Genomic DNA, 26,927 nt, shown 5'->3' on the forward strand with positions numbered 1-26,927 from the left:
GTTTGTTTCTATGAAAATCTCCCTACACATTTGGATGCCTTCAGGTTTTCTTATTGGAGCAGGCAAACCAAGCAACTGTAAAGGTACCGTCACATTAAGCAACTTACCAACGAGAACGACAACGATCCGTGACGTTGCAGCGTCCTGGATAGCGATCTCATTGTGTTTGACACGCAGCAGCGATCAGGATCCTGCTGTGACATCGCTGGTCATCGCTGAAAGTCCGGAACTTTATTTGGTCGTCAGGTCGGCGTGATTCGTCATGTTTGACAGCAAAAGCAACGATGCCTTCAATGGTTTCCATGGAGCGAACAACCAGCGAGAACGATAAGTACGTCACTGGATCGCTCCTGCATTGTTCTGCTGTTACAGTGTTTGACGTCTCCTAGCGACCTAAACAGCGACGCTGCAGCGATCGGCATCGTTGTCTATATCGCTGCAGCGTCGCTTAATGTGACGGTACCTTAAGGCTTTTCCTGACATTGCTATGCACTGATATTCAAGGAGCATTAAAGTTTCATTGAACATTTTCTCATTGAAGTTGATGAGTTGCTGAGGATTTTCCCTTCTAATCTGTATGAGGATGTCCTCACTGAGATCAGTTTTGTACTTTGTCCAAATCTCAAGAGGATTTGAAATGCTACAGGTTGTTAGAATAATAGCAAAGAGGTGTCTTAGTCACTTTGGGGTTTGTGTGGCTGCTGCTTCACTGAGGGTCATGTCCCAGTGTCCATCATTTTCCAGAAGTCCTTTTCTTTGGCAAACTTCCCTGAATGTTTCACTCACATGGCGTCCGACGGTCTTCAGGTCAGAAAATAATCTAGGGCCTTTGACAACATGAAGAAACATGCGCAGGTAGAAGCACTCTGCATTTGACGGATGAACAGTGTAGTGCGACCAAGAGTATCAGTTGCTTTCACCCCTGGATAGCCTTCAATATCAAGCCCCGTTTCCTCTGTTCCAGTGTTTTTCTGGAGGCATTCCAAGTGTAGTACTTTGGTAAATCACAGTAGAGAATTGTTTTTGCTAAAGCGTCTTGTTGACACAGCTCAAAAAATGCCAAGAGGGTGGTCTTAGGTGGTGTTAGGAGATGCTGCTGCAAGTTTGCTGGGTTAAAGTAAGTTCTCTGTCCATTTTCCAAGTGCACACTCAGATGCACAACTGGTGGGTAGCTCTCATGAATGGAGAATCCTAGTATTCTCCAAACAGCTTCATTGCTGCTTATGTACCTGCCCATCTGGAATGCCTCCACTTCATCAATAATAGGTCCATTTTTCTGGAGTTCAAAAACTGCTTGATCACTTCCTTTGTGGACATATTTGCAGATATACTTGATAGATTTCACAGAGTGGCAAGATTCGACATTTATGTGGGCCTGGAAGATTTTTGAGAGCAAAGGGTTGTAAGGCACTACCCACCTATTGTCAATTTCTATCTCTTGGAGTGATGATCCAACACGCATTTTGAGCTTCGCTGTGAAACCACCATCCCCTGGCTTTCTTCTTCGGTAGACTGGATATCCATCTTGTCCTGTTTGGGTTTCTTGAACCAGACATCATGGGTAATATTTTGAACACCTTCCAGGTAGGCTGTATTTATTGCTTCAGCCAGATCAAGATGTGAGCGTGAGGAAGGCCTCTTTTTTGCCATTCAACTGAATACATCCACCATAAATATGTGATTTTGTGATGAGATTAGTCATTTTTGAAAGTTTCTTTTTGAAAACTCGAGCAATAAGGTCATGGCGATTCACTGTTTTTTGGCCCGGCAACAGGTGCTCTCCAATTTCCTCCCAGGCAGGATTACAAGTAAAGGTGATGAAAAGATCTGGACGGCCATACTTTCTCACATAATTCATTGCATCCTGTGTGTATTCATGCTGTGTTGTGGGCTTCCAATGACAGTTGATGGAAGAATAACCATTTTCCCCAACTCTTTGGATCAGCATCATTTGCAACAGCATCTCTAAAGTGAATATATTCCTCTGCCCTGAGCTTCTTTTGATTTAGTCGGATATATAAAAGACATTCACTCTTAATCTTTGCATAAATGTCAACAATAAATTAGTGGAAGAGGTGTTTGCATTTGAAGATGTGATTTTCCTCTGCAAATCTTGTCATGATCCTATATGCATAGAAGTCCATGGCGGACACTTTTTTTCCTGAAGGGTTGCCTGTTGTAGGATCTGTCTGAGGTATTCCAAAGTGATAGTCATCCTGTCCCTGTCAAAAGATGATTGGATATTGCAGTGCATCATAGGACCTGTGAGTTTCTGCTACTCATTGCAAAATATTGTTCCTTTTCTGAAGCACAATGTCACGGCTTTGAAAATCATTACCTACAATCAAGATGGCTACCTCATCAAATGTGGGAGCATTGCAACGTCGCTGATGCTCACCTTGTGGTGTTTTGTCAGCTCGAATGACAACCTTTTAATCGCCATTTGGCATGCATTCAAGTGCAGTCTTGAAAAGTTGAACATATGGATTGTTGGTGTGAAGGAACTGCTGCAAAATAGTGACAATATCAAGACGAGTGTTAGGAATAAAAGAGCATCTCCGCTGTGCCTCTGTTTCTGCATTTCCCATGAAGAAGAGTTGAAGAAATTGTTCTTCTCCTTGTAATGGAAGCAGTGAGCCAATTGAGTGGTAAACCTGTCCTTGAACTTTAAATGTCAGCATAAATCCTGTTGTAAACATTTCTTTTGTTGCACCAAATGATGTCATTTGGAAGCAAGAGTTGTACTGCCTGATGTTGTCAAAGAAATGCTTTGATATTGTACTGGTACCTGTCATCAGAGACTTTAGGGGATCAGGTGGTGACAGGAGAGGTGGAAGTTTTATCTTTTCATTTGCACAGCATAAACCTGGTGGTTCATCTTTCCATTTCAGGGCACTGCAGCACATGCAGACCACATCCATTTTTCCTATCTGAACATTAGGATTATCCTGATAGTTTATGTCTGACTGGTAACAAAAGGCAGCATGTTTCAAATCTCCAACCATTTCCTGTGCCCTGGTGGAAGAAATAGCAATTCTCTAAGTGGCAAGTCGGCATTCTCTCTGCTGAGATGACTCATTGGCCCTTGAGGAAGCAGCTCTTCTTCTCTTGTCTGCAAGCCTCGTTTCCCTCTGCTCAGAAAGGTCATTGGCCCTTGAGGAAGCAGCTCTTGTTTTCATGTCTGTAGGCCTTGCTTCCCTCTCCTCAGAAAGTTAATTGGCCCTTGAGGAAGCAGATCTTGTTTTCATGTCTGCAAGCCTCACTTCCCTCTCCTCAGAAAGTTCATTGGCCCTTGAGGAAGCAGCTCTTGTTTTCATGTCTGCAAGCCTCGCTTCCCTCTCCTCAGAAAGTTCATTGGCCCTTGAGGAAGCAGCTTTTGTTCTCTTGTCTGCAAACCTCGCTTCCCTCTGCTCAGAAAGTTCATTGGCTCTTGAGGAAGCAGCTGCTGTTCTCATGTGTGTCAGCCTTGTTTCTCGGTCTACACATTTTTCATTGGCCCGTAATGCAGCTTTTCTTTTCGCATCAGCTGACATTCATGCCATGGAATTCATTTTCTTATGAGGCATTATTGTGGTAAAAATAGTCTGTAACTGGCAGTTTCTATATCCTCTCACATAGAGGTAATGTGACTGACATGAGCCTTTCCACCAACACAGCCTAACTGACATGCTATTACCTCACACAAGCTTTGTTATACTGAGAATGTCCTTTGCTGCCTATATTAACCAATCAGAGCTCAGATTAATTAACTGTAGCAAAATAGAAGCTGTGCTGTGATTGGTTGCTATTGGCAGCCTGATAAATCCCCAGCCAACAGGAAGCCCTCCCCTGGAAGTATATATTAGCTCACATACACATAATAGACAGGTCTTGTGACTGACAGCTGCCGTATTTCCTATATGGTACATTTTTTGCTCTTGTAGTTTGCTTATTAATCAGATATTTATTTTTGAAGGATAATACCAGACTTGAGTGTGTTTTAGGGCGAGATTCATGTGTCAAGTTGTGTGCGTTGAGTTGCGTGTGGCGACATGCATGTAGCGACTTTTGTGAGATGAGTTTTGTGTGGCGACATGCGTGTACCAACTTTTTGTGTGTCGAGTTGCATGTGACAGGTTAGTGAAGCAAGTTGTGTGCAGCAAGTTTTGCGCATGGCGAGTTTTGCGCGTGGCGAGTTTTATGTGTGGTGCGTTTTGAGTATGTGCAAGTTTTGTGTGAGGTAACTTTTGCATGTGTTGCAACTGTTGTGCATGTGGCAATTTTTCCGCATGTGCAAGTTTTGCGTGTGGCAAGTTTTCCATGAGGTGAGTTTTGCACGTGTGGCGAGTTTTGCATGAGCCTAGTTTTGCATGTGGCGAGTTTTGCATGTGGCGAATTTTGCGTGTGGTGAGTTTTGAGTGGTGACTTTTGTATTTCGACTTTTATGTGGTGAGGTTGGTGTATGTGTGGTGAAATGTGTGCAGAGGGTGGTATATGTGTTCAAGCACGTGGTAGTGTGTGGCACATTTTGTGTGTGTGTTCATATCGCTGTGTGTGGCGAGTATCCCATGTTGGGGCCCCACCTTAGCAACTGTACGGTATATACTCTTTGGCGCCATCGCTCTCATTCTTTAAGTCCCCCTTGTTCAAATCTGGCAGCGGTCAATTTGCCTCCAACACTTTTCCTTTCACTTTTTCCCCATTATGTAGATAGGGGCAAAATTGTTTGGTGAATTGGAAAGCGCGGGGTTAAAATTTCACCTCACAACATAGCCTATGATGCTCTCGGGGTCCACACGTGTGACTTTGCAAAATTTTGTGGCTGTAGCTGCGACGGTGCAGACGTCAACCCCAGACATACACACACACACACACACATTCAGCATTATATATTAGACTAGCTGAAGAGCCCGGCGTTGCCTGGGCATAGTAAATATCTGTGGTTAGTTATAGCACCTCACTTCTCTTATTTTCCCATCACGCCTCTCATTTTCCCCCTCACATCTCTCATTTTCTCCCTTACACCTCTCATTTTCCCCCTCACTCCTCTTAATTTCTCCCTCACTCCTCTCATTCCCCCTAACACTTGTCATTTCGACCTCACATCTGTCATTTTCCGATCACTCCACTATTTTCCCTCACTCCTCTCATTTTGCACTCACACCTTTTCATTTTCACCTCACACCCCTCATTTTCACCTCACACCTCTCATTTTCCCCTCAGTATATATATATGTTTGTCATCTCCCTTATATATAGTATACACCTATATGTCATCTCCTGTATATAGTATATACCTGTATGTCATCTCCCCTGTAAATAGTATATACCTGCTGTATGTCATCTCCTCCTGCATATTGTATATACAGTTAGGTCCATATATATTTGGACAGAGACAACATTTTTCTAATTTTGGTTATAGACATTACCACAATGAATTTTAAACAAAACAATTCAGATGCAGTTGAAGTTCAGACTTTCAGCTTTCATTTGAGGGTATCCACATTAAAATTGGATGAAGGGTTTAGAAGTTTCAGCTCCTTAACCTATGCCACCCTGTTTTTAAAGGGACCAAAAGTAATTGGACAGATTAAATCATTTTAAATAAAATGTTCATTTCTAATACTTGGTTGAAAACCCTTTGTTGGCAATGACTGCCTGAAGTCTTGAACTAATGGACATCACCAGACGCTGTGTTTCCTCCTTTTTGATGCTCTGCCAGGCCTTCACTGCGGTGGTTTTCAGTTGCTGTTTGTTTGTCGGCCTTTCTGTCAGAAGTTTAGTCTTTAACAAGTGAAATGCTGCTCAATTGGGTTGAGATGAGGTGACTGACTTGGCCATTCAAGAAAATTCCACTTCTTTGCTTTAATAAACTCCTGGGTTGCTTTGGCTTTATGTTTTGGGTCATTGTCCATCTGTAGTATGAAATGACGACCAATCAGTTTGGCTGCATTTGGCTGGATCTGAGCACACAGTATGTCTCTGAATACCTCAGAATTCATTTGGCTGCTTCTGTCCTGTGTCACATCATCAATAAACACTAGTGACCCAGTGAAACTGGCAGCCATGCATGCCCAGGCCATCACACTGCCTCCGCCGTGTTTTACAGATGATGTGGTATGCTTTCGATCATGAGCTGTACTACGCCTTCGCCAAACTTTTCTCTTTCCATCATTCTGGTAGAGGTTGATCTTGGTTTCATCTGTCCAAACAATGTTCTTCCAGAACTGTGCTGGCTTTTTTAGATGTTTTTTTAGCAAAGTCCAGTCTAGCCTTTTTATTCTTGATGCTTATGAGTGGCTTGCACCGTGCATTGAACCCTCTGTATTTACTTTCATTCAGTCTTCTCTTTATGATAGATTTGGATATTGATACGCTTACCTCCTGGAGAGTGTTGGTCACTTGGTTGGCTGTTGTGAAGGGGTTTCTCTTCACCATGGAGATTATTCTGTGATCATCCACCACTGTTATCTTCCGTGGGCGCCCAGGTCTTTTTGCATTGATGAGTTCACCAGTGCTTTCTTTCTTTCTCAGGATGTACCAAACTGTAGATTTTGCCATAATTGCTAATATTGTAGCAATTTCTCAGATGGGTTTTTCTGTTTTTGCAGCTTAAGGATGGCTTGTTTCACCTGCATGGAGAGCTCCTTTGACGGCATGTTTACTTCACAGCAAAACCTTTCAAATGCAAGCACGACACCTCAAATCAACTCCGGGCCTTTTATCTGCTTATTTGAGAATGACATAATGTCCATGAAATAGCCTTGGAGTCAGTTGTCCAATTACTTATGGTCCCTTTAAAAACAGGGTGGCACATGTTAAGGAGCTGAAACTCCTAAACCCTTCATCTAATTATAATGTGGATACCCTCAAATGATAGCTGAAAGTCTGAACTTCAACTGCATCTGAATTGTTTTGTTTAAAACTCATTGTGGTAATGTCTATAACAAAAATTAGAAAAATGTTGTCTTTGTCCAAATATATATGGACCTTACTGTACCTATGTGTCATCTCCTCCTGTATATAGTATATACCTGTATGTCATCTTTTCTGTACATACTATATACCTGTATGTCATGTCCTCCTATATATAGTATATACCTGTATGTCATCTCCTGTATATAGTATATACCTGTATGTCATCTCCCCTGTATATAGTATATACCTGCTGTATGTCATCTCCTCTATATACCTATGTGTCATCTCCTCTTTTATATAGCATACCTGTATGTCATCTCCTCCTGTATATAGTATATACGTGTGTCATCTCCTCCTGTATATATCATATACCTGTAAGTCATCTCCTCCTGTATATAGTATATACCTGTGTGTCATCTGCTCCTGTATATAGTATATACCTGTGTGTGTCATCTCCCCTGTATATAGTATATACCTGTGTGTCATCTGCTCCTGTACATAGTATATATGTGTGTGTCATCTCCTCCTGTATATAATAGTACATCAAAGAAGAAAAATACCTGCCTAGTAACGTGGCAATGCTTCAAATAACTATAGACATAGAAAGTGTCACTTTCATCCCCGGACGAAGCTTAACGCGAAACGCGCGTCGGGTTGCTGTCACCACCATCAGGTAATTTACTGGGCTGCTATCCTCACATTCACCTTACCTATGCATCCTGCATATTTGAGCTTATATTGAGATAGGTTCCATGTCCTTATTGATCCTTTATTATTGTTACCTGGCTACATACAGTGGGGCAAAAAAGTATTTAGTCAGTCAGCAATAGTGCAAGTTCCACCACTTAAAAAGATGAGAGGCGTCTGTAATTTACATCATAGGTAGACCTCAACTATGGGAGACAAACTGAGAAAAAAAAATCCAGAAAATCACATTGTCTGTTTTTTTAACATTTTATTTGCATATTATGGTGGAAAATAAGTATTTGGTCAGAAACAAACAATCAAGATTTCTGGGCTCTCACAGACCTGTAACTTCTTCTTTAAGAATCTCCTCTTTCCTCCACTCATTACCTGGAGTAATGGCACCTGTTTAAACTTGTTATCAGTATAAAAAGACACCTGTGCACACCCTCAAACAGTCTGACTCCAAACTCCACTATGGTGAAGACCTAAGAGCTGTCAAAGGACACCAGAAACAAAATTGTAGCCCTGCACCAGACTGGGAAGACTGAATCTGCAATAGCCAACCAGCTTGGAGTGAAGAAATCAACAGTGGGAGCAATAATTAGAAAATGGAAGACATACAAGACCACTGATAATCTCCCTCGATCTGGGGCTCCACGCAAAATCCCACCCCGTGGGGTCAGAATGATCACAAGAACGGTGAGCAAAAATCCCAGAACCACGCGGGGGGACCTAGTGAATGAACTGCAGAGAGCTGGGACCAATGTAACAAGGCATACCATAAGTAACACACTACGCCACCATGGACTCATATCCTGCAGTGCCAGACGTGTCCCACTGCTTAAGCCAGTACATGTCCGGGCCCCTATGAAATTTGCTAGAGAGCATTTGGATGATTCAGAGGAGTTTTGGGTGAATGTCCTATGGTCTGATGAAACCAAACTGGAACTGTTTGGTAGAAACACAACTTGTCGTGCTTGGAGGAAAAAGAATACTGAGTTGCATCCATCAAACACCATACCTACTGTAAAGCATGGTGGTGGAAACATCATGCTTTGGGGCTGTTTCTCTGCAAAGGGGCCAGGACGACTGATCCGGGTACATGAAAGAATGAATGGGGCCATGTATCGTGAGATATTGAGTGCAAACCTCCTTCCAACAGCAAGGGCATTGAAGATGAAACGTGGCTGGGTCTTTCAACATGACAAAGATCCAAAGCACACTGCCAGGGCAACAAAGGAGTGGCTTCGTAAGAAGCATTTCAAGGTCCTGGAGTGGCCTAGCCAGTCTCCAGATCTCAACCCTATAGAAAACCTTTGGAGGGAGTTGAAAGTCCGTGTTGCCAAGCGAAAAGCCAAAAACATCACTGCTCTAGAGGAGATCTGCATGGAGGAATGGTCCAACATACCAACAACAGTGTGTGGCAAAGTGTGAAGACTTACAGAAAACGTTTGACCTCTGTCATTGACAACAAAGGATATATTACAAAGTATTGAGATGAAATTTTGTTTCTGACCAAATACTTATTTTCCACCATAATATGCAAATAAAATGTTAAAAAAAACAGACAATGTGATTTTCTGGATTTTTTTTTCTCAGTTTGTCTCCCATAGTTGAGGTCTACCTATGATGTAAATTACAGACGCCTCTCATCTTTTTAAGTGGTGGAACTTGCACTATTGCTGACTGACTAAATACTTTTTTGCCCCACTGTATGTCCTCTAACCACTTGGCCTCTTTGAATTGCAAGCATGATTTTTTGCTGCTATATTTACTATAAGGCTACTATTATTTATATTTAGGCCGGTCTTAGTTTGTTAGGGATTATCTGTTCCTTTGATATAGGTTTAAATTTCAAGTACTTTATCCATATATGGTCCAACTTTAGGATCTTATTTACTATGCTTTATATATTTCTATGAGGATATTGGTAGAACCATTTAGCATGCCTGGTTGAGACTTTTTTCTGCGCAGTGCATATATATCTATATTTTTTTTGCAATCATTTTTTTTACCTTATTTTGTATACTTTCTGCTCTGTACTGTGCAAGTATTACCACATTCTATAAGGATTCATTCTGTCTACTTTTTTGTATATGGTAATATTGGCATCCACGCTTTTGCCTTATGGTGGCAATCTCTTTTGCATATTTTTTCCACCTTTTATGGAATTCTATTTTATGTATTCTAGTGTGTATAATAAAGTTTCATTGTTTTATGGTCAAAATTGCTTTTTGTTTTTTTTTTTGGATGTCCTCCTGTATATAGTATATACCTGTATGTCATCTCCTCCTGTATATAGTATATACCTGTGTCATCTCCCCTGTATATAGTATAAATGTGTGTGTCATCTCCCCTGTATATAGTATATACCTGTGTGTCATCTCCTCCTGTATATAGTATATATCTGTGTGACATCTCCTCCTGTATTAGACCTCATTCACACGTTATTTGCTCAGTATTTTTACCTCAGTATTCGTAAGCTAAATTGGCAGCCTGATAAATCCCCAGCCAACAGGAAGCCTTCCCCCCTGGCAGTATATATTAGCTCACACGTACACATAATAGACAGGTCATCTGACTGACAGCTGCCGTATTTCCTATATGGTATAGTTATTGCTCTTGTAGTTTGTCTGCTTATTAATCAAATTTTTATTTTTGATGGATAATACCAGACTTGTGTGTGTTTTAGGGCGAGTGTCATGTGTCAAGTTGTGTGTGTTGAGTTGCGTGTGGCGACATGCATGTAGCGACTTTTGTGAGATGAGTTTTGTGTGGTGACATGCGTGTAGCAACTTTTTGTGTCGAGTTGCATGTGACAGGTTAGTGTAGCAAATTGTGTGCAGCAAGTTTTGCGCGTGGCGAGTTTTGCGCGTGGCGAGTTTTATGTGTGGTGCGTTTTGAGTATGTGCAAGTTTTGTGTGAGGCAACTTTTGCATATGTTGCAACTGTTGTGCATGTGGCAATTTTTCCGCGTGTGGCGAGTTTTCCATTATGTAAGTTTTGCACGTGTGGCGAGTTTTGCGTGAGCCTAGTTTTGCACTTGGCGTGTTTTTGCGCATGGCGAGTTTTGAGCGGCGACTTTTGTGTTTCGACTTTTATGTGGCGAGGTTGGTGTATGTGTGGTTAAATGTGTGCTGAGGGTGGTATATGTGTTCAAGCACGTGGTAGTGTTTGGCGCATTTTGTGTGTGTGTGTTCATATCCCCGTGTGTGGTGAGTGTCCCATGTCGGGGCCCCACCTTAGCAACTGTACGGTATATACTCTTTGGCGCCATCGCTCTCACTCTTTAAGTCCCCCTTGCCTCCAACACTTTTCCTTTCACTTTTTCCCCACTATGTAGATAAGGGCAAAATTGTTTGGTGAATTGGAACGTGCGGGGTTAAAATTTTGCCTCATGACGCTCTCGGGGTCCAGACGTGTGACTGTGCAAAATTTTGTGGCTGTAGCTGCGACGGTGCAGATGCCAATCTCGGACATACACACATACACACACACAACATACACACATTCAGCTTTATATATTAGATTTCTGGGGCATAGTAGACTCACGCATTAGACATGTAATATACATTTAGGCCACGTTCACACATTCAGTATTTGGTCAGTTTTTTACCTCAGTACTTGTAAGCTAAAACCAGGAGTGGGTGATAAATACAGAAGTGGTGACGTTTCTATTATACTTTTCCTCTAATTGTTCCTCTCCTAGTTTTGGCTTACACATACTGAGGTAAAATACTGACCAAATACTGAAGGTGTGAACGTGGCCTTAGGGTATTTTCTGGATAAGGAGTCAGATTAACTGTACTTTACTTACCAAAGAAATATTAGTGTTGTTTGGTGCAAACAGAGCTGAAGTATTAAATAAAGTCGTGTTCACTGCAAGACAAAGATTTCCATTTTTTAGTTTACATGTAGACATGCATAAAACTCAATAAAAAAATGACCAAAAAATGACAAATGACAAATAGGAAGGATCCTTAAGGATGTCAGACCATTATCGATTAAAGGAAACAAAGAACTGCTACCAAGGTGGTATTTGGCTCTGGAGCACCTGACGTGTACATTACATACACAGCTCACTAATAAAGATAGCACTATGTAATGCTTCATTTCACCTGCGGGGTTGCTGTGGGCACGCAGAACACTTATTGCTAGACTCATCCTTTGATTAAAGGGGTTGTCCACTACTCTGACAATCCATTCCCAATCCCTATTTTTTGACCGCAGTAAAATAATACCTCACCTCCAATGCTGGCCTGTTTCTATAGTATCAGGGGATCGTGTCACGTAACAGCAGCTCTCACTTCCTCTGGATGTACAGCAGAGGTGTCAAACTGCATTCCTCGAGGGCCGCAAACAAGTCATGTTTTCAGGATTTCCTTGTATTGCACAAGGTGCTGGAATCATTCTGTGCAGGTGATTACATTATCACCTGTGCAATACAAGGAAATCCTGAAAACATGACCTGTTTCCGGCCCTCGAGGAATACAGTTTGACACCTCTGATGTACAGTACAGACCAAAAGTTTGGACACACCTTCTCATTTAAAGATTTTTCTGTATTTTCATGACTATGAAAATTGTACATTCACACTGAAGGCATCAAAACTATGAATTAACACATATGGAATTATATACTTAACAAAAAAGTGTTAAACAACTAAAATTATGTCTTATATTCTAATACAGGAAAGATATATATAGTGGTACCGTGTTAGCCAGTAGATAGAATATTATTTAGAATTGAGAGTCCTCAGTGGTTGATACCTTTTAATGGCTAACTGAAAAGATGTTAACAAATTGCAAGCTTTCGAGACTACACAGGTCTCTTCATCAGGCAAAGACTAAAACAAATTCTGAAGAATCACATATTTATGCACAACTTATCACATATTTATGCACAATTTATATCCTAGGTTCTTCAAAGTAGCCACCTTTTGCTTTGATGACTGCTTTGCACACTCTTGGCATTCTCATGATGAGCTTCAAGAGGTAGTCACCGGGAATGGTTTTCAATTCACAGGTGTGCCCTGTCAGGTTTAATAAGTGGGATTTCTTGCCTTATAAATGGGGTTGGGACCATCAGTTGTGTTGTGCAGAAGTCTGGTGGATACACAGTTGATAGTCTTACTGAATAGACTGTTAGAATTTGTATTATGGCAAGAAAAAAGCAGCTAAGTAAAGAAACATGAGTGGCCATCATTACTTTAAGAAATGAAGGTCAGTCAGTCCAAAAAATTGGGCAAACTTTGAAAGTGTCACCAAGTGCAGTGGCAAAAACCATCAAGCGCTACAAAGAAACTGGCTCACATGAGGACCGCCCCAGGAAAGGAAGACCAAGAGTCACCTCTGCTTCTGAGGATGTTTATCCGAGTCACCAGCCTCTGAAATCACAGGTTAACAGCAGCTCAGATTAGAGACCAAGTCAATGCCACACAGAGTTCTAGCAGCAGACATATCTCTACAACAACTGTTAAGAGGAGACTTTGTGCAGCAGGCCTTCATGGTAAAATAGCTGCTAGGAAACCACTTCTAATGACAGGCAACAAGCAGAAGAGACTTGTTTGGGCTAAAGAACACAAGGAATGGACATTAGACCAGTGGAAATCTGTGCTTTGTTCTGATGAGTCCAAATTTGAGAATATTGGTTCCAACCACCGTGTCTTTGTGCGACGCAGAAAAGGTGAACGGATGGACTCTACATGTGTGGTTCCCACCGTGAAGCATGGAGGAGGAGGTATGATGGTGTGGGGGGGCTTTGCTGGTGACACTGTTGGGGATTTATTCAAAATTGAAGGCATACTGAACCAGCATGTCTACCGCAGCATCTTGCAGCAGCATGCTATTCCATCCGGTTTGCGTTTAGTTGGACCATCATTTATTTTTCAACAGGACAATGACCCCAAACACACCTCCAGGCTGTGTAAGGGCTATGTGACCAAGAAGAAGAGTGATGGGGTCCTACGCCAGATGACCTTGCCTTCACAGTCACCAGACCTGAACCCAATCAAGATGGTTTGGGGTGAGTTGGACCACAGAGTGAAGGCAAAAGGCCCAACAAGTGCTAAGCATCTCTGGGAACTCCTTTAAGATTGTTGGAAGACCATTCACGGTGACTACCTCTTGAAGCTCATCAAGAGAATGCCAAGAGTGTGCAAAGCAGTCAACAAAGCAAAAGGTGGCTACTTTGAAGAACCTAGAATATAAGACATATTTTCAGTTGTTTCACACTTTTTTGTTAAGTATATAATTCCACATGTGTTAATTCATAGTTTTGATGCCTTCAGTGTGAATGTACAATTTTCATAGTCATGAAAATACAGAAAAATCTTTAAATGAGAAGGTGTGTCCAAACTTTTGGTCTGTACTGTATGTAATACATCTGAATGTGGGGAGAGTGTAGCCAGAGCTGATTGGTCGCAATGTCATGTGATCTCGGGGAGAGCCAGTGCCGAAACCTCTGGAACAGCGCTGGCTCTGGATGTGAGTATAGGTGTTGTTATTTTACTAGGGGAAACATAATAGTTGAGAAGGGATTATCGCACCTGTAATGGAATAAAATTCTTTTTAGTCACAAAAGTAATAAAAAAAAAGGATTATTAATAATTAAAAAATATATATCAAAAGGTGAAAAGCTAATACTTACAGGGATTGAAGGGCAGCCAGAGAAAAGAGTGGAGAGAATAAGGAGAGATGTGGCAGATATCAGTTACAATAGATGGAAATGATAGAATTATAATTAGAAACCTGCCCAAAAAATCCAGGAATGCCCCATACTCAGCAGGTGATGGCCGTGTGTGCAGCCAGGACCTGCCTCCAACAATCGCTGAGGGAGTGGAACTGCATCCGCGATTGTCAACCTGCTAAATGCCACTGTCAATCTTTGACAGGGGCATTCAACATGCGTTGGCATGGGTTCACGTTATTCCCATCGGTGCCCCCGGGATGGGGTCGTGGGTCACCGATGGATTAGTATGACAGCTAGGGGTCTTCTGAAGACCCTTGTGATTGTCATTACAGAACTCCTTTGAAACCTTGCCTGTGACCAGGCTTCAGAGGAGACCGTGATTTTCACTATGTGCAGCAATGCTGTGGCATGGCAGCACAAGCAATCAGACGGTCACGGCTACATGTCCCCTACCATGAAAAGTAAAAAAAAAAAAAAAAATGAAAAAAAAAAAAACATAAACGTTCAAATCACCTCCCTTTATCTCCATTAAAAATAAAGATGTTAAAAAATACACATATGTGGTATTGCCAAGTTCAGAAAAGTCTAATCCATCAAAATAGAAAAATAATTAACCAGATTGGTAATCACCATAAAAGAAAAAAAAATTAAGAATGGCCAGTTTATGTTTTTTTGGTCATTGCAATTCCACAAAAAAATGCTAAAACAAGGGATCAAAAAGCGACTTTTATACCAAAATGGTATCAATGAAAATGTTGTCTTGTCCCGTAAAAAATAAGCCATCACACAGCTCCATCGGCCAAAAAATAAAACGTTACAGGTCTTGGAAAATGGCAACACGACCCCCCCCCAATTTTTTTTGTGCTAATTTCTCATTTTTTTACCGCTAAAATAATAAAAACACTGGACGTTTGGTGTCGCCGTAATTGTACTGATGACCAGAATCATGTTAGAAGGTCATTTTTACCACTCAATGTACACCCTAAAAACAATTCCCAAAAAACAATGTCAGAATTGTATTTTTTTCAAAATTTCTCCCCACTTGTAATTTTTTTCCCATTTTCCAGTCTGCTATGTGGCAAAATGAATGATGTAATTGAAAATTACAACTCGTCCCATAAAATACAAGCCTCATATGTCTGTGTGGACAGAAAAATAAAAGAGTTATGGCTCTGGGAAGAAGGGGAAGAAAAAACGAAAACGAAAAAACAGAAATTGGCCCCATTGTGAAGGGGATAAAACTTCACCCCCCCAAAAAAAAAAAAACAACTTTACCCCAATAACCCCATCATTCATAATTTTGAATATTTTATGTAAAGTAGCTTCGACCAGATAATACTGTATATACTCCCATTTGTCGCCTTCAGTTTAATGTGTCCACTGACCTGGGTCAGGTGCCACACATTCACATCTGTACGTCGTGACGTAGTCGGGCTTGAAATCAGAATTAATGGGGTAATATTTGAAGGCTCCAATCATTTTCTTAACAGCGTCATAGATGAAAATGAAGCTGATGAGGGTAGAAAAGCCTTCCTCTGTGAAACGCGTGATGTACTTAATGATGAAACTGGCATCGGTGGCCACCAGGATAAGGCACTGTAGAGCTGAATGGAGGCCGATCCACAGGCGGAATTCCATGTAGTCGATTTCATTACTTCTGCAAGTAGATAAGGCTCTTGGTAAAGTACGGTAACAGTAAAGTGACAAAATGGAGGGGTAACTCGAAGCTCTAGGGCCCCATTACAAAATTTGCTACAGGGTCATTATTTATGGTAATGGTCTCCTCCAATATTGGGCAAAGGGAGCTTTTAATGGTCCAAGTGTGACTGCCCCCATGGTTATTCCCTGCTGCTAAACATCCTATATTGAGTTTTAATTTCATTAACCTTAAATGGTCGTCTGGTACTTTATTCTTAGTATAGATTATTCATATCAGATCTGTGGGGGTGCGACATCCGGTACCACCGCCGATCAGCTTTTCTCAGTGATGGCCGAATTTGATCAGTTGTGGAGCAGAACTACACATCTCTGTCATCTCTATAATGGCCGGCGGCAGCAGCGGGATTCCGCCGATCCACCCCATATTCAAATGAACAGGCGTTGATGTGCCGCACCCGCGCCGAAACTGATCACTTTTGGTTGCTGCTTGCATCATGAACAGCTGATTGTTGGGAGTGCCGAGTGTCGCACGCGCACTGATCTGAATTGGTGACCTATCCTAAGGAGAGGCCATCAATGTAAAGTACTGAACAACCCCTATAACTAAAATAGATTGGAGACACATTGGTTAGTTAGATGAGGAAAGCTGGACTGGGTTGTAGAAAGGCATCAGCCCAGCAGCAGGACATCTATGTTCTCCTTTGGGTATGGAGGAACAGGAGGAGCACTGCCAGAGCCATACAAAATGACCTCCATTGGGCTAGTGGTGTGCAGCTTCTAAGTAATCTGGCAGATAGTGATGAGCGAATATACTTGTTACTTGAGATTTCTCGAGCATGCTCGGGGGTCCTCCGAGTATTTTTTATTGCTTGGAGATTTAGTTTTTCTTGCCGCAGCTGAATGATTTACATCTGTTAGCCAGCTTAAGTACATGTGGGGATTCCCTAGCAACCAGGCAACCCCCACATGTACTTATGCTGGCTAACAGATGGAAATCATTCAGCTGCGGCAAAAAAACTAAATCTCCGAGCACTAAAAAATACTCGGAGGACACCCGAGCGTGCTCGAGAAATCTCGAGTAACGAGTATATTCGCTCATCACTACTGGCAGACAGATTCCATGAGGGTGCGATGAGGGCCGATGTCCTGTAGTAGGACCTGTGCTCACAGCCCAGTACCATGAGGCAAAATCTGAAAAAAAAACTCTATACAATTTCTAAACTTAATCAACAACTTTATTACAAAAATTGTCATATAAAAAAAACACCAGCAAAATACATCAGCTCTTCAGGGAAACTGCCCCTCACTGATATCTAAGCCACTGGCCAGTAGGTAATATTTGCAATGTAATGCTCATTATTATATAATATCTAGGGCACGGGAATCCCACCACATGTCCAGGACTGGCCGGCAGGGGAAGAGGAGAATCCTCTGGTAGGCCGCCCCTGTGAAGGAGTGCTAATGAGTAGTGCTATTACACTTAATTCACAATTTGAAAAAGGATCATCTAATCATTCATTAAACGAGCAAAGCAAATTAATATTACATAGAATTAAAAGAAAATTTGTGTACTAGGGTCAAGTTATTTTTGCCAGTAGCTGAACAGTGGTCCCCAAGAATCAATGTTACTGGTGGGCCTTTACCAACCCAGTCCAGCACTGTGACTGCACATGACACAAATATCACATTATCCAATGGCATTAATCCTCATTTATCCACATTGACAGTGAGTAATCTGGATCACTGGAGCATAATTTCCGTATACAGTATATCACAAAAGTGAGTACATCCCTTACATTTTGTTGCCAGCGGTTTAGACATTAATGGCTGTGCGCCGAGTTATTTAGCGGGCACACCATTATACAAGCTGTACACAGACTACTTTACATCGTATCAGTATCAGATCTTCAGCGTTGTTCCATGAAAAGATATAATAAAATACTTACAAAAATGTGAGGGGTGTACTCACTTTTGTGATATAATGCATCTAGAAGGACGGTTTCGCAGGATGCATCCACATTCCCTAGTTTATTCACTGGGCAGTATTATTTCGGCAGCTGTCTGACAGTGTTCTATGGGCACCTTATGGCAATGTTACCATTAGATAGTATTTTGAGGTGCTAAACAATATTTTATAATGGAATATTGCACATCATAAGTCCAGGTCTGCACATGACTGTGTCTTTCTGCGTTAGAAGATCTGATTAATTAAACCTGAATTTTAATTTACAATATGATTTCACAATGCAAATGGAACACATTATTATATACATTTCCAATAACTGGTGAAGCTGATGTACTTACTTTGAAAATTAATGACAGAATGACTGTATAATCTTTTACCAAAAGCTAAACTCAGTCACTGCCCACCTAGCCTGATCGACCACTCATCAGCGTCCCTCTTCCCTGCTGAGATCTCACACTGCTCAGTACAAGCTGCACCTGTCAGTCAGGCAGGGTGGGCAGAGACTCAAGAACTCTCACTCTTTAGCTGCACTCATACAATGATGATCTTACTTCCAGAATTATACAGCCAGTCTGGCATGCATTTTCAACATAAGTACACAAGCCTCATCTGGTCTATTTAATAATGTATGCAGTTTGGATTGTGAAAGCTAGTGATCAGCAAAGAAAAGGAATATAGTCATCATGGTAAGTAGTACTTTGGATGATGAGCATCATCAGTGTGAGCCTCGAGCACTGACGATTTATGGGCATGGCTGGCACATGGCACGATCAGCAGCAGCATGGGCATGGCAGGCACATGGCACGACCAGCAGCAGCATGGGCATGGCAGGCATATGGCACGATCAGCAGCAGCATGGGCATGCCTGGCACATGGCACGATCAGCAGCAATATGGGCATGGCTAGCACATGGCATGATCAGCAGCAGCATGGTCATACATACTTGCTAAAATCAAACAGGAGCTTTTCAAAGATGAGAATGGGTCCGGTGCTGCTCAAGATGATCAGAGGTTGTCCAGCAAAGAGGCAAAACACAGAGCCCGTCATTGCAGTCCCTAGGAAACTCTCCATCACACCCTGAGAGGAGAACAGTCACTTCAGTTAGAGTTTGCATTTTTCATTTCCATCATTGCGCAGATTGTCTTGTCTAGAAAACCCATTTTCATAAACTGACTTCGAAAACAGACTTAATAGAGAAGGAGTCAAGTGATTCAGAGCATCGATGTTACAGGGGTTGTCCAGGGAAAATAAGTTATCACCCCTCCAGCTGAAGATGAATTATTACATTTGCTATGTATCTTGTCTATGCTGTGAGCTACATATCCACAAGATGGCGCCAGATCCTATATTAACGGTCAGGAACAGTCTATCACCAACAGGACCAGTTACATTACTGATGTCTTAGTATATACTGTAGCTTTAATCCAAAATGTCATGGTTTACATCCCTGCTGTAACTACTGCCCACATTGATATAAAGTAATCCTTGGGGTTGCCAACAACTAAAAAAAACCCTCTTTTTAAAAATGGACCACGGCAGTAATAAAGACCACTGTAGACAATCAGTGGCTGCTAATGTCCTCCGCTCGTCTCTTCCTCTTCCAGGATGCCTTCTGCCCATTTTTAATTATAGTTTAAATGTTTGACAACCCCATTTAACTCCTTCACATCTGAGCCTGATTTCACCTTCATCTCCGAGTCAAATTTTACAATTCTGACCAGTGTCACTTTGTGAGATAATAACCCTGGAACGCTTCAACGTTTCCCACTGATTCTGAGATTGTTTCCTTGTGACATATTGTACTTCATGATAGTGGTAACATTTTTTTGTTATGATTTGCGTTTATTTGTGAAAATATAAAAAAATGTGGTGAAAATGTTGAAAATTTTGCAATTTTCAAACGTTACGCTTTATGCCCTTAAACCAGAGAGATGTGTCACACACAGTAGTTAATAAACAACATTTCCCACATGTCTACTTTAGATCAGAATAATTTTTGAAAAATATTTTCTTTTGTTAGGAAGTTAGAGAGGTTAAAATTGATCAGTAATTTCTCATTTTTCCCACAAAATTTTCAAAACAATTTTTTTAGGGACCACATCACATTTGAAATGACTTTGAGGGGTCTATGTGACAGAAAATACCCAAAAGTGACACCTTTCTAAAAACTGCATCCCTCAAGGTGCTCAAAACCACATTCAAGAGGGAAAAAATGAGCATTTAACTTTTTACACAAAAATTGTACTTCAGACCCATTTTTATATTTTAACAAAAGTAACAGGAGAAAATGGACCCTAAAATTTGTTCTACAATTTCTCCTGAGTGTGCCAATACCCCATATGTGGGAGAAAACTACTTTTTGGGCGCATGGCAGGGCTCAGAAGGGAATGAACATCATTTGACTTTTTGAACACAAAATTTACATGTCATATGTCATATTTGAAGAGCCCCTGATGTGCCTAAAAAGTGGAAACCCCCCACAAGTGACACCATTTTGGAAACTGGACCCCTCAAGGAATTTATCAAGATTTGTGGTGAGCACCTTCAACCCCCAGCTGCTTGACAGAAATTTATAACGTTGAGCTGTTAAAATATAAAAAAAAAAATCACATTTTCCCATTTTTCCGATGTTCTTTTGGCCCCAAATTTTGTATTTTCACAAAAGTATCAGGAGAAAATGGACCCAAAAATTTGTTGTGCAATTTCTCCTGAGTATGGGCGCATTGCAGGGCTCGGATGGACTGACATTTTGGAAAGCAGACTTTAATGGAATGATCTGCGGGTGTCATGTTGTGTTTCGAGAGCCACTGACAATACCCCACAATTGACCACCTTGAACCCCCAGGTGCTTCACAAAAATGTATAACCTTGAGCTCTGAAAATAAAAAAAAAATCAAACCACCACACGTGACCCTATATTGGAATTGATCTAGTGTTTTCCTGGTATGTGAATTTTTTATTGTGGTGGCATACGTGAGTGGTGTAAAGTGCATCAGGTTGGCATACAAGAGTGGGGTAGAATGCATCAGGTTGGCTTATGCGAGTTGTGTAGTGTGCATCAAGTTGGCATACATGAGTTGTGCAGTGTGCATCCGGTTGGCTTACGAGAATTGTGTAGAGTGCATCAGGTTGGCATACATAAGTAGCGTAGAGTGCATCAGGTTGGCATACATAAGTAGCGTAGAGTGCATCAGGTTGGCATATGAGTTGTGCAGAGTGCATTAGGTTGCCATATGTGAATTGTGCAAGTCAGAACATTTTTTATTAGTCTATCGATGAATTGTGGACTCTGAAACAGTATTTCATACACACGTTTGTTGGGGCAAGTGTCACACTGATAAATGGTGTCCTTTCGTATCCCCCTTCTGTAACACACTTTGTAACTTTTTTGCTTCCTTCTCTTTTGCAGTTTGAGGGACCTCACCAGGGAAATGTTGCCCTGGTACAACACGGGCTCCTTCAGTTCTGGAAGTACTGAGGCCCACTCCTTCCTGACTGCCAAGTATTAGGGCCTTGATCACTACCTCTTTGAACTGAAGGAAGGTCCCAGTCTGTGCTGCAAATCGTGACAGCAAGAAAGAGTTATACATTGCCATTTGTATGACATGCATAGCCAGCTTCTTGTTTGGCATTTTTCATGGCACTGTACAGCTGGAGAACTTGATCAGAGAGATCAACTCCTCCCATGTTCTTGTACCCCAGTACACAGTTTAGTTTGTGGACCTGTGTAGGGGTACCTTGTAAAAAGGTGGGGGTGCTGCCATCACCATGTATGGTCGTCAAGAAAAGAACATCCCTCTTGTCCTTCCATAGATTGTAAGCGTGTTAGCAGGGCCCTCACTTCTCTTGGAATCAGTTGATTTATGTGATTATTGTTATGCTGTAATGTATTTTATTGTCTGTTCAAGTCCCTTCTAAAATGTCAAGTGCTGCGGAATATGTTGGCACTAAAGAGATAAAATTCTTCTTCTTATTATTATTAACTACTAGCATGTTGTCGCTACATTGGGCTCTGCTCTTATCCTTTCTGAGCAGCTGCCCAATTAGCGTCTTAGGGAGGCCTCTCTGATGATTGTGGACAGTACTACAGGCTGTGGTAGCTCGTGCAGAGAAGGACTTGAAGAGTGGGATGCTGGTATAAAAGGTATCTACACAGAGGTGATAACCTTGATCCAGCCGTGGGTGTGAGTCGCCCGCTAGGGCCGTGGGGTACCCGGTACCTGGTCCGGTGTTCACAGGGGGATGTCACGGTGGCGGTGACCTGGTCCATGGCCCTGGGCACTCATGTAAAAGGGGAAAGTCTTTAAAGGGATTTGGTGAATAGAGTTTATGTTTGTGACGCCACCTGTGGTATTCGGTCAGTGGGGACCAACACTGCTATAAGGGGTCCTCTGGGGTGATGCTATGGCAGCTAGATGGTATAACTTCCCACAGGTGAAGTGTATCCCCTGGGCTCCCGGTGTGTAGATCGAAGATGGTGAATGGCACAGTAAAGAATGAGGACACAGGTTTGCAGTCTCTTTACCTGGTTTACTGAAGACTTCAGGCATCCACAGTCCAGGGTACCAGATCACAGGGCAGGCAGGGTCCGGCCGGCTTGGAAGCGAATTCAGAGTCCCCTTTACCAGGTGGAGTTAAAAGCCTTCCTCTAGCGCAGTGGTGTTGTAGTCCCTTACTGCCTATGGCTTCAGATAAGGTCCTCACAGTTCTTCTCTCTGTCCCCCATATAGGATAGGACATAACCCGTATGACTGGTGACTTGAGCCTTTTTACAGGACTCTAGCATGCCCCAGGCTCTATAGGTGTCACCGTGGCTCCTGGGTATTAAGGCGGACAGGTAACTTGCAGTTCAGCTGTCCTGCCGGTTTCAGCTGTAAGTCGTAGAGTCCTTACAACCTTGGTGGTCTGGCTACCGATTATCTGCACCTCAGAGGGAGGCAGCCTGCTCTTAGCTGGTCTCCCCTGATGTTACTCTCCTGTGCTTCGCTCTCCTACATGCTCACTGAACAATGTTCGGCTTTCTGTATATTTCTTTCCAGGAGCTGTGGTACTTCAGACCACACGGCCCCTTTAGACCTTCTTCCTGCCTCAGACTGCTCCAGTCTGCTTCCTGGCACTTTCTCTGACTGACTTTCCCTCCAAAACCACTATATTTATATGCAGGGGAGTCACCTAGTAAATAGGATCAAAAGCTCCCCCTTGTGGCCTGGAGTGTGAACAGGTTGTGTGTATGGTGGTTACCTGATAAGTTATCTTTCATCGCTTCTAGGCATAACATCACCCTCCCCATGAGGAAAGCAATGCTACTGTGACCAGGACCCTGGGGCGCCACACTCCCCCCCGTTAAATCCAGTACTCCCGGACTGGGAAAAGATGAACAACAATACAGATTAGCAAAAAGAAATGCAAATTCTTGGAATGCTGTGAACGTGTAAAACAAATTGATTAAATCAAACTGGAGCTTCCCTTTATGGGAGGTATGGATGCTTGAACGTTACAAGAACATATATACATAGTAAGCGTACTTTCAACAATGGAAAACAGTATGATAACTAACTATGAAAGACAATTACCCTCTACGAGTATACTATCTCTTAAGGCTTCAAAGTTCAAAACAAACATTATATCATTTTATTTTATTCAACGTGCAGAACTTTTCTTACAAACGGCGACTACCCCACGGGTATACTGCATCAGGTCCGTTTAATTCAAAAGTGCAACATCAGACAACTTCAATACTTTCTGCACATAACACTATCTGGATTCAAGTTTCAGTTTCATTTTTATTCATTATATTAACTCACTAACATATTAACTATCTAGCATATAAAGTACAATTCTGACTAACTTCAGATATCACTTTAACAGTGCAACACATTTAACTGGTCAAAAATGCAAACTCAAATCTAACTTCTTTCAGTACTGAGGTAGTGCATTTAAAGGTGCAATTTAATACTCAAGTCAGTTAATAACTTTAGAACAGCAGCATCGATGCAAGGGACCCGTCATAAACCCCCAACGTAGTCTTTGGGCGGGCTACAAGGAGTGTATCCAGACCCGGAATCCTAATAAATCCCCATCCCTTCTTCAATCTAAAGGCTGCCACTGTGCCCTGCTTCAGCGGGGCCTGGTTGGTATGACGGTCCTTGCAGGCCTGGACCTTGGCATATAAGTCCCTCTGGTCAAAGGCCTTGCACAGGGCCTGGTACTCCTCCTCCTGAGCCTCCTAGTTGCGGGCGAGTTGCTGCTGATATTCCTCCCAGCTCAGAACTTCTAAGGTCTCCCCTTCCTGCTTCTTCGCTCCGGGGAACCCCATGAGGTCTTTCCCAGGATTCACCCAGTGGTACCGCGTAGATTTCACCCGGCAGGCTGGATCGGGGCCTTTATAAAGCGTTCCATCCCCGTGGCCTGGTCCCATTCTCCCAGGATCTGGAGTCGCGCGGATCAATAGCGGGGCAGGGCAGCCCACTAAAAGTTCCTCAGCTACTGGGTCAGGGTTATTGTTCCTACCTGCTGCTGCGATTGTTATGACCTGGTGGTAAGGACAATAATGGACCTAGTGGGTAAGAGCACACGGAATGATCTAATAGTTACTAATAATATAGGACGAGCTCTGAGACGTGGGAACTCTGCTGACCGCAATCCCTAATCCTATCACACACACTAGAAATAGCCGTGGATTGCTCCTAACGCTCCCTATGCAACTCGACACAGCCTAAGAAACTAGCTAGCCCTAGAGATAGAAAAATAAAGCCTACCTTGCCTCAGAGAAATTCCCCAAAGGAAAAGGCAGCCCCCCACATATAATGACTGTGAGTAAAGATGAAAATTATAAACACAGAGATGAAATAGATTTAGCACAGTGAGGCCCGACTTACTGAACAGACAGAGGATAGGAAAGGTAACTTTGCGGTCAGCACAAAAACCTACAAAAAGACCACGCAGAGGGCGCAAAAAGACCCTCCGCACCGACTCACGGTGCGGAGGCGCTCCCTCTGCGTCCCAGAGCTTCCAGCAAGCAAGACAAAAATCAAAATAGCAAGCTGGACAGAAAAATAGCAAACCAGAGAAAAACAAGCAGTAACTTAGCTTCAGCTGGGAAAACAGGTCACAAGAACGATCCAGGAGAGAGCAAGACCAATACTGGAACATTGACAGATGGCATGGAGCAATGATCTAAGTGGAGTTAAATAGAGCAGCCAGCTAACGAATTAACCTCGTCACCTGTAGAAGGAAACTCAGAAGCCGCAGCTCCACTCACAACCACCAGAGGAAGCCCATGGACAGAACCAGCCGAAGTACCATTCATGACCACAGGAGGGAGCTTGACAACAGAATTCACAACATGCGATGTCTCCAGTGCCGGTCTCCTCCGCTGGTGTCGAGGGCTGTTGGATGGGACGTGGTTCCTGCAGTTCTTTCACTGGCGCCACCTTGCACGTGGTTCTGGCGTCCAGCTGCATCCACAGGACCTTGTCAATCAAATCTTCCACTCCGGTCTGCAGGAGTTCAGGGACGGCAGGTGCTGGCTTGCCGCGGCTTCCTTCCAGGTGGCTGGCGGAGTCCACCCCACGATCTGGTTCCGGGCTGCTGGCCATGGCGTCCTCCATGTTGCTCCCTGCATCCTGGTCTCTCTCCCGCGCTCTCCTTCAGAGGCGGAACTTCTTCCTCTTCCTTCCACCATTCAGGATCAGGAGGCAGATCTCTGTTGCTGATGGACATGTCTGCATGGCACAGTAGTACTTGGAGTGGGCGGCCATTATTTTCGTGCCACACAGTTAGTTCCCACGATGGCACACTTGCCTTTTCCAGTGCTCCTTTTGGCGCTATAATGGCGACAGTTTTGGCGGCAATTTTGGTGGTATTTCACAATGCACAGTCTCAATAAATCACAGTTTAGGCACAGTCTCTTAGGTGCACATGACCCGATTTGCTGGGTCAGTCCATCCTGTTCGTGATGCCAAGATGAGTCGCCCCCCAGGGCCGTGGGGTACCCGGTACTGGGTCCGGTGTTCACAGGGGGGAGGTCACGGTGGTGGCGACCCGGTCCATGGCCCTGGGCGCTCATGTAAAAGGGGTAAGTCTTTAAAAGGATTTGGTGAATAGAGTTTATGTTCGTGACGCCACCTATAGTATTCGGTCAGTGGGGACCGACGCTGCTTTAAGGGGTCCTCTGGGGTGATGTTATGGCAGCTAGATGGTATAACTTCCCACAGGTGAAGTGTATCCCCAGGGCTCCCGGTGTGTAGATGGAAGATGGTGAATGGCGCAGTGAAGAACGAGGACACAGGTTTGCAGTCTCTTTACCTGGTTTACTGAAGACTTCAGGCATCCACAGTCCAGGGTACCAGATCACAGGGCAGGCAGGTTCCCACACAATTTTCCCACTTACTCCCAGGACAGGGGGGCATTCAGGGGGTTGAATTCGTTGGTCCTTCCCTTCATAAACTCTAAACTTGCGTGTGTTACCCTGAGGTACTCTCACACAGCTTGTACAGCTTGAATCCATACCTGGCCCTCTTACTGTGCAGGTATTACCGGAATTTGAGCAGCTCCTTGAAATGTATTAAGGACTCATTCACACAGATGACCCTTTGGGGAACGTACACCTCAGCAAACTTGTTGTTGACGTGATAAATGACCAGCCAAAATTTGAAAAGATGGTCAAAGTTGATGTATTCTCTGTGAGGACATTGTGCATGACATTGGTATTGTTCGATAGCTCCGTCGGATCCTTCCATCTTCAGGCCCCCTCCCAAGTACCCAATTGAACCCCAATAAAGACAGGATTCAAAACTTGGATAATAATTGGCCACAGTGGCCCTTTATTATAAACATACAAACATTAACGGTAAAGTAACGTGGGGAGGTCCTTGAAGCTCCAAACTGGTGGTAAAACATAATATATAGAGTGGACAGAAAAACCAGACCATAATTTACTCCCAGCCGCAACCACCTGGCTCGGGAGCACCAAAATACCCCGAAGGGCTACCATTGTCCACCTAACACCTGGGAATCTGGCCCACGTT

General features: G+C 42.9%; 1 protein-coding gene across 4 annotated transcripts in view; it reads right to left on the bottom strand.

The window, feature by feature from the left end:
- Positions 1–26,927, bottom strand: part of SLC4A5 (solute carrier family 4 member 5) — a 146,017-nt gene that overhangs the window by 50,745 nt on the left and 68,345 nt on the right. For all 4 annotated transcript variants that reach the window (XM_069766522.1, XM_069766521.1, XM_069766520.1 and 1 more), the window contains 3 exons: positions 18,842–18,975; positions 15,659–15,930; positions 11,401–11,462 (listed from right to left, as the gene is read on the bottom strand). In XM_069766522.1, coding sequence (XP_069622623.1) covers positions 11,401–11,462; positions 15,659–15,930; positions 18,842–18,975 — 468 coding nt within the window. The remainder of the gene's footprint in view (positions 1–11,400; positions 11,463–15,658; positions 15,931–18,841; positions 18,976–26,927) is intronic.

The sequence above is a fragment of the Ranitomeya imitator genome, chromosome 4 (assembly GCF_032444005.1).
Source record: "Ranitomeya imitator isolate aRanImi1 chromosome 4, aRanImi1.pri, whole genome shotgun sequence".
Taxonomy (NCBI): domain Eukaryota; kingdom Metazoa; phylum Chordata; class Amphibia; order Anura; family Dendrobatidae; genus Ranitomeya; species Ranitomeya imitator.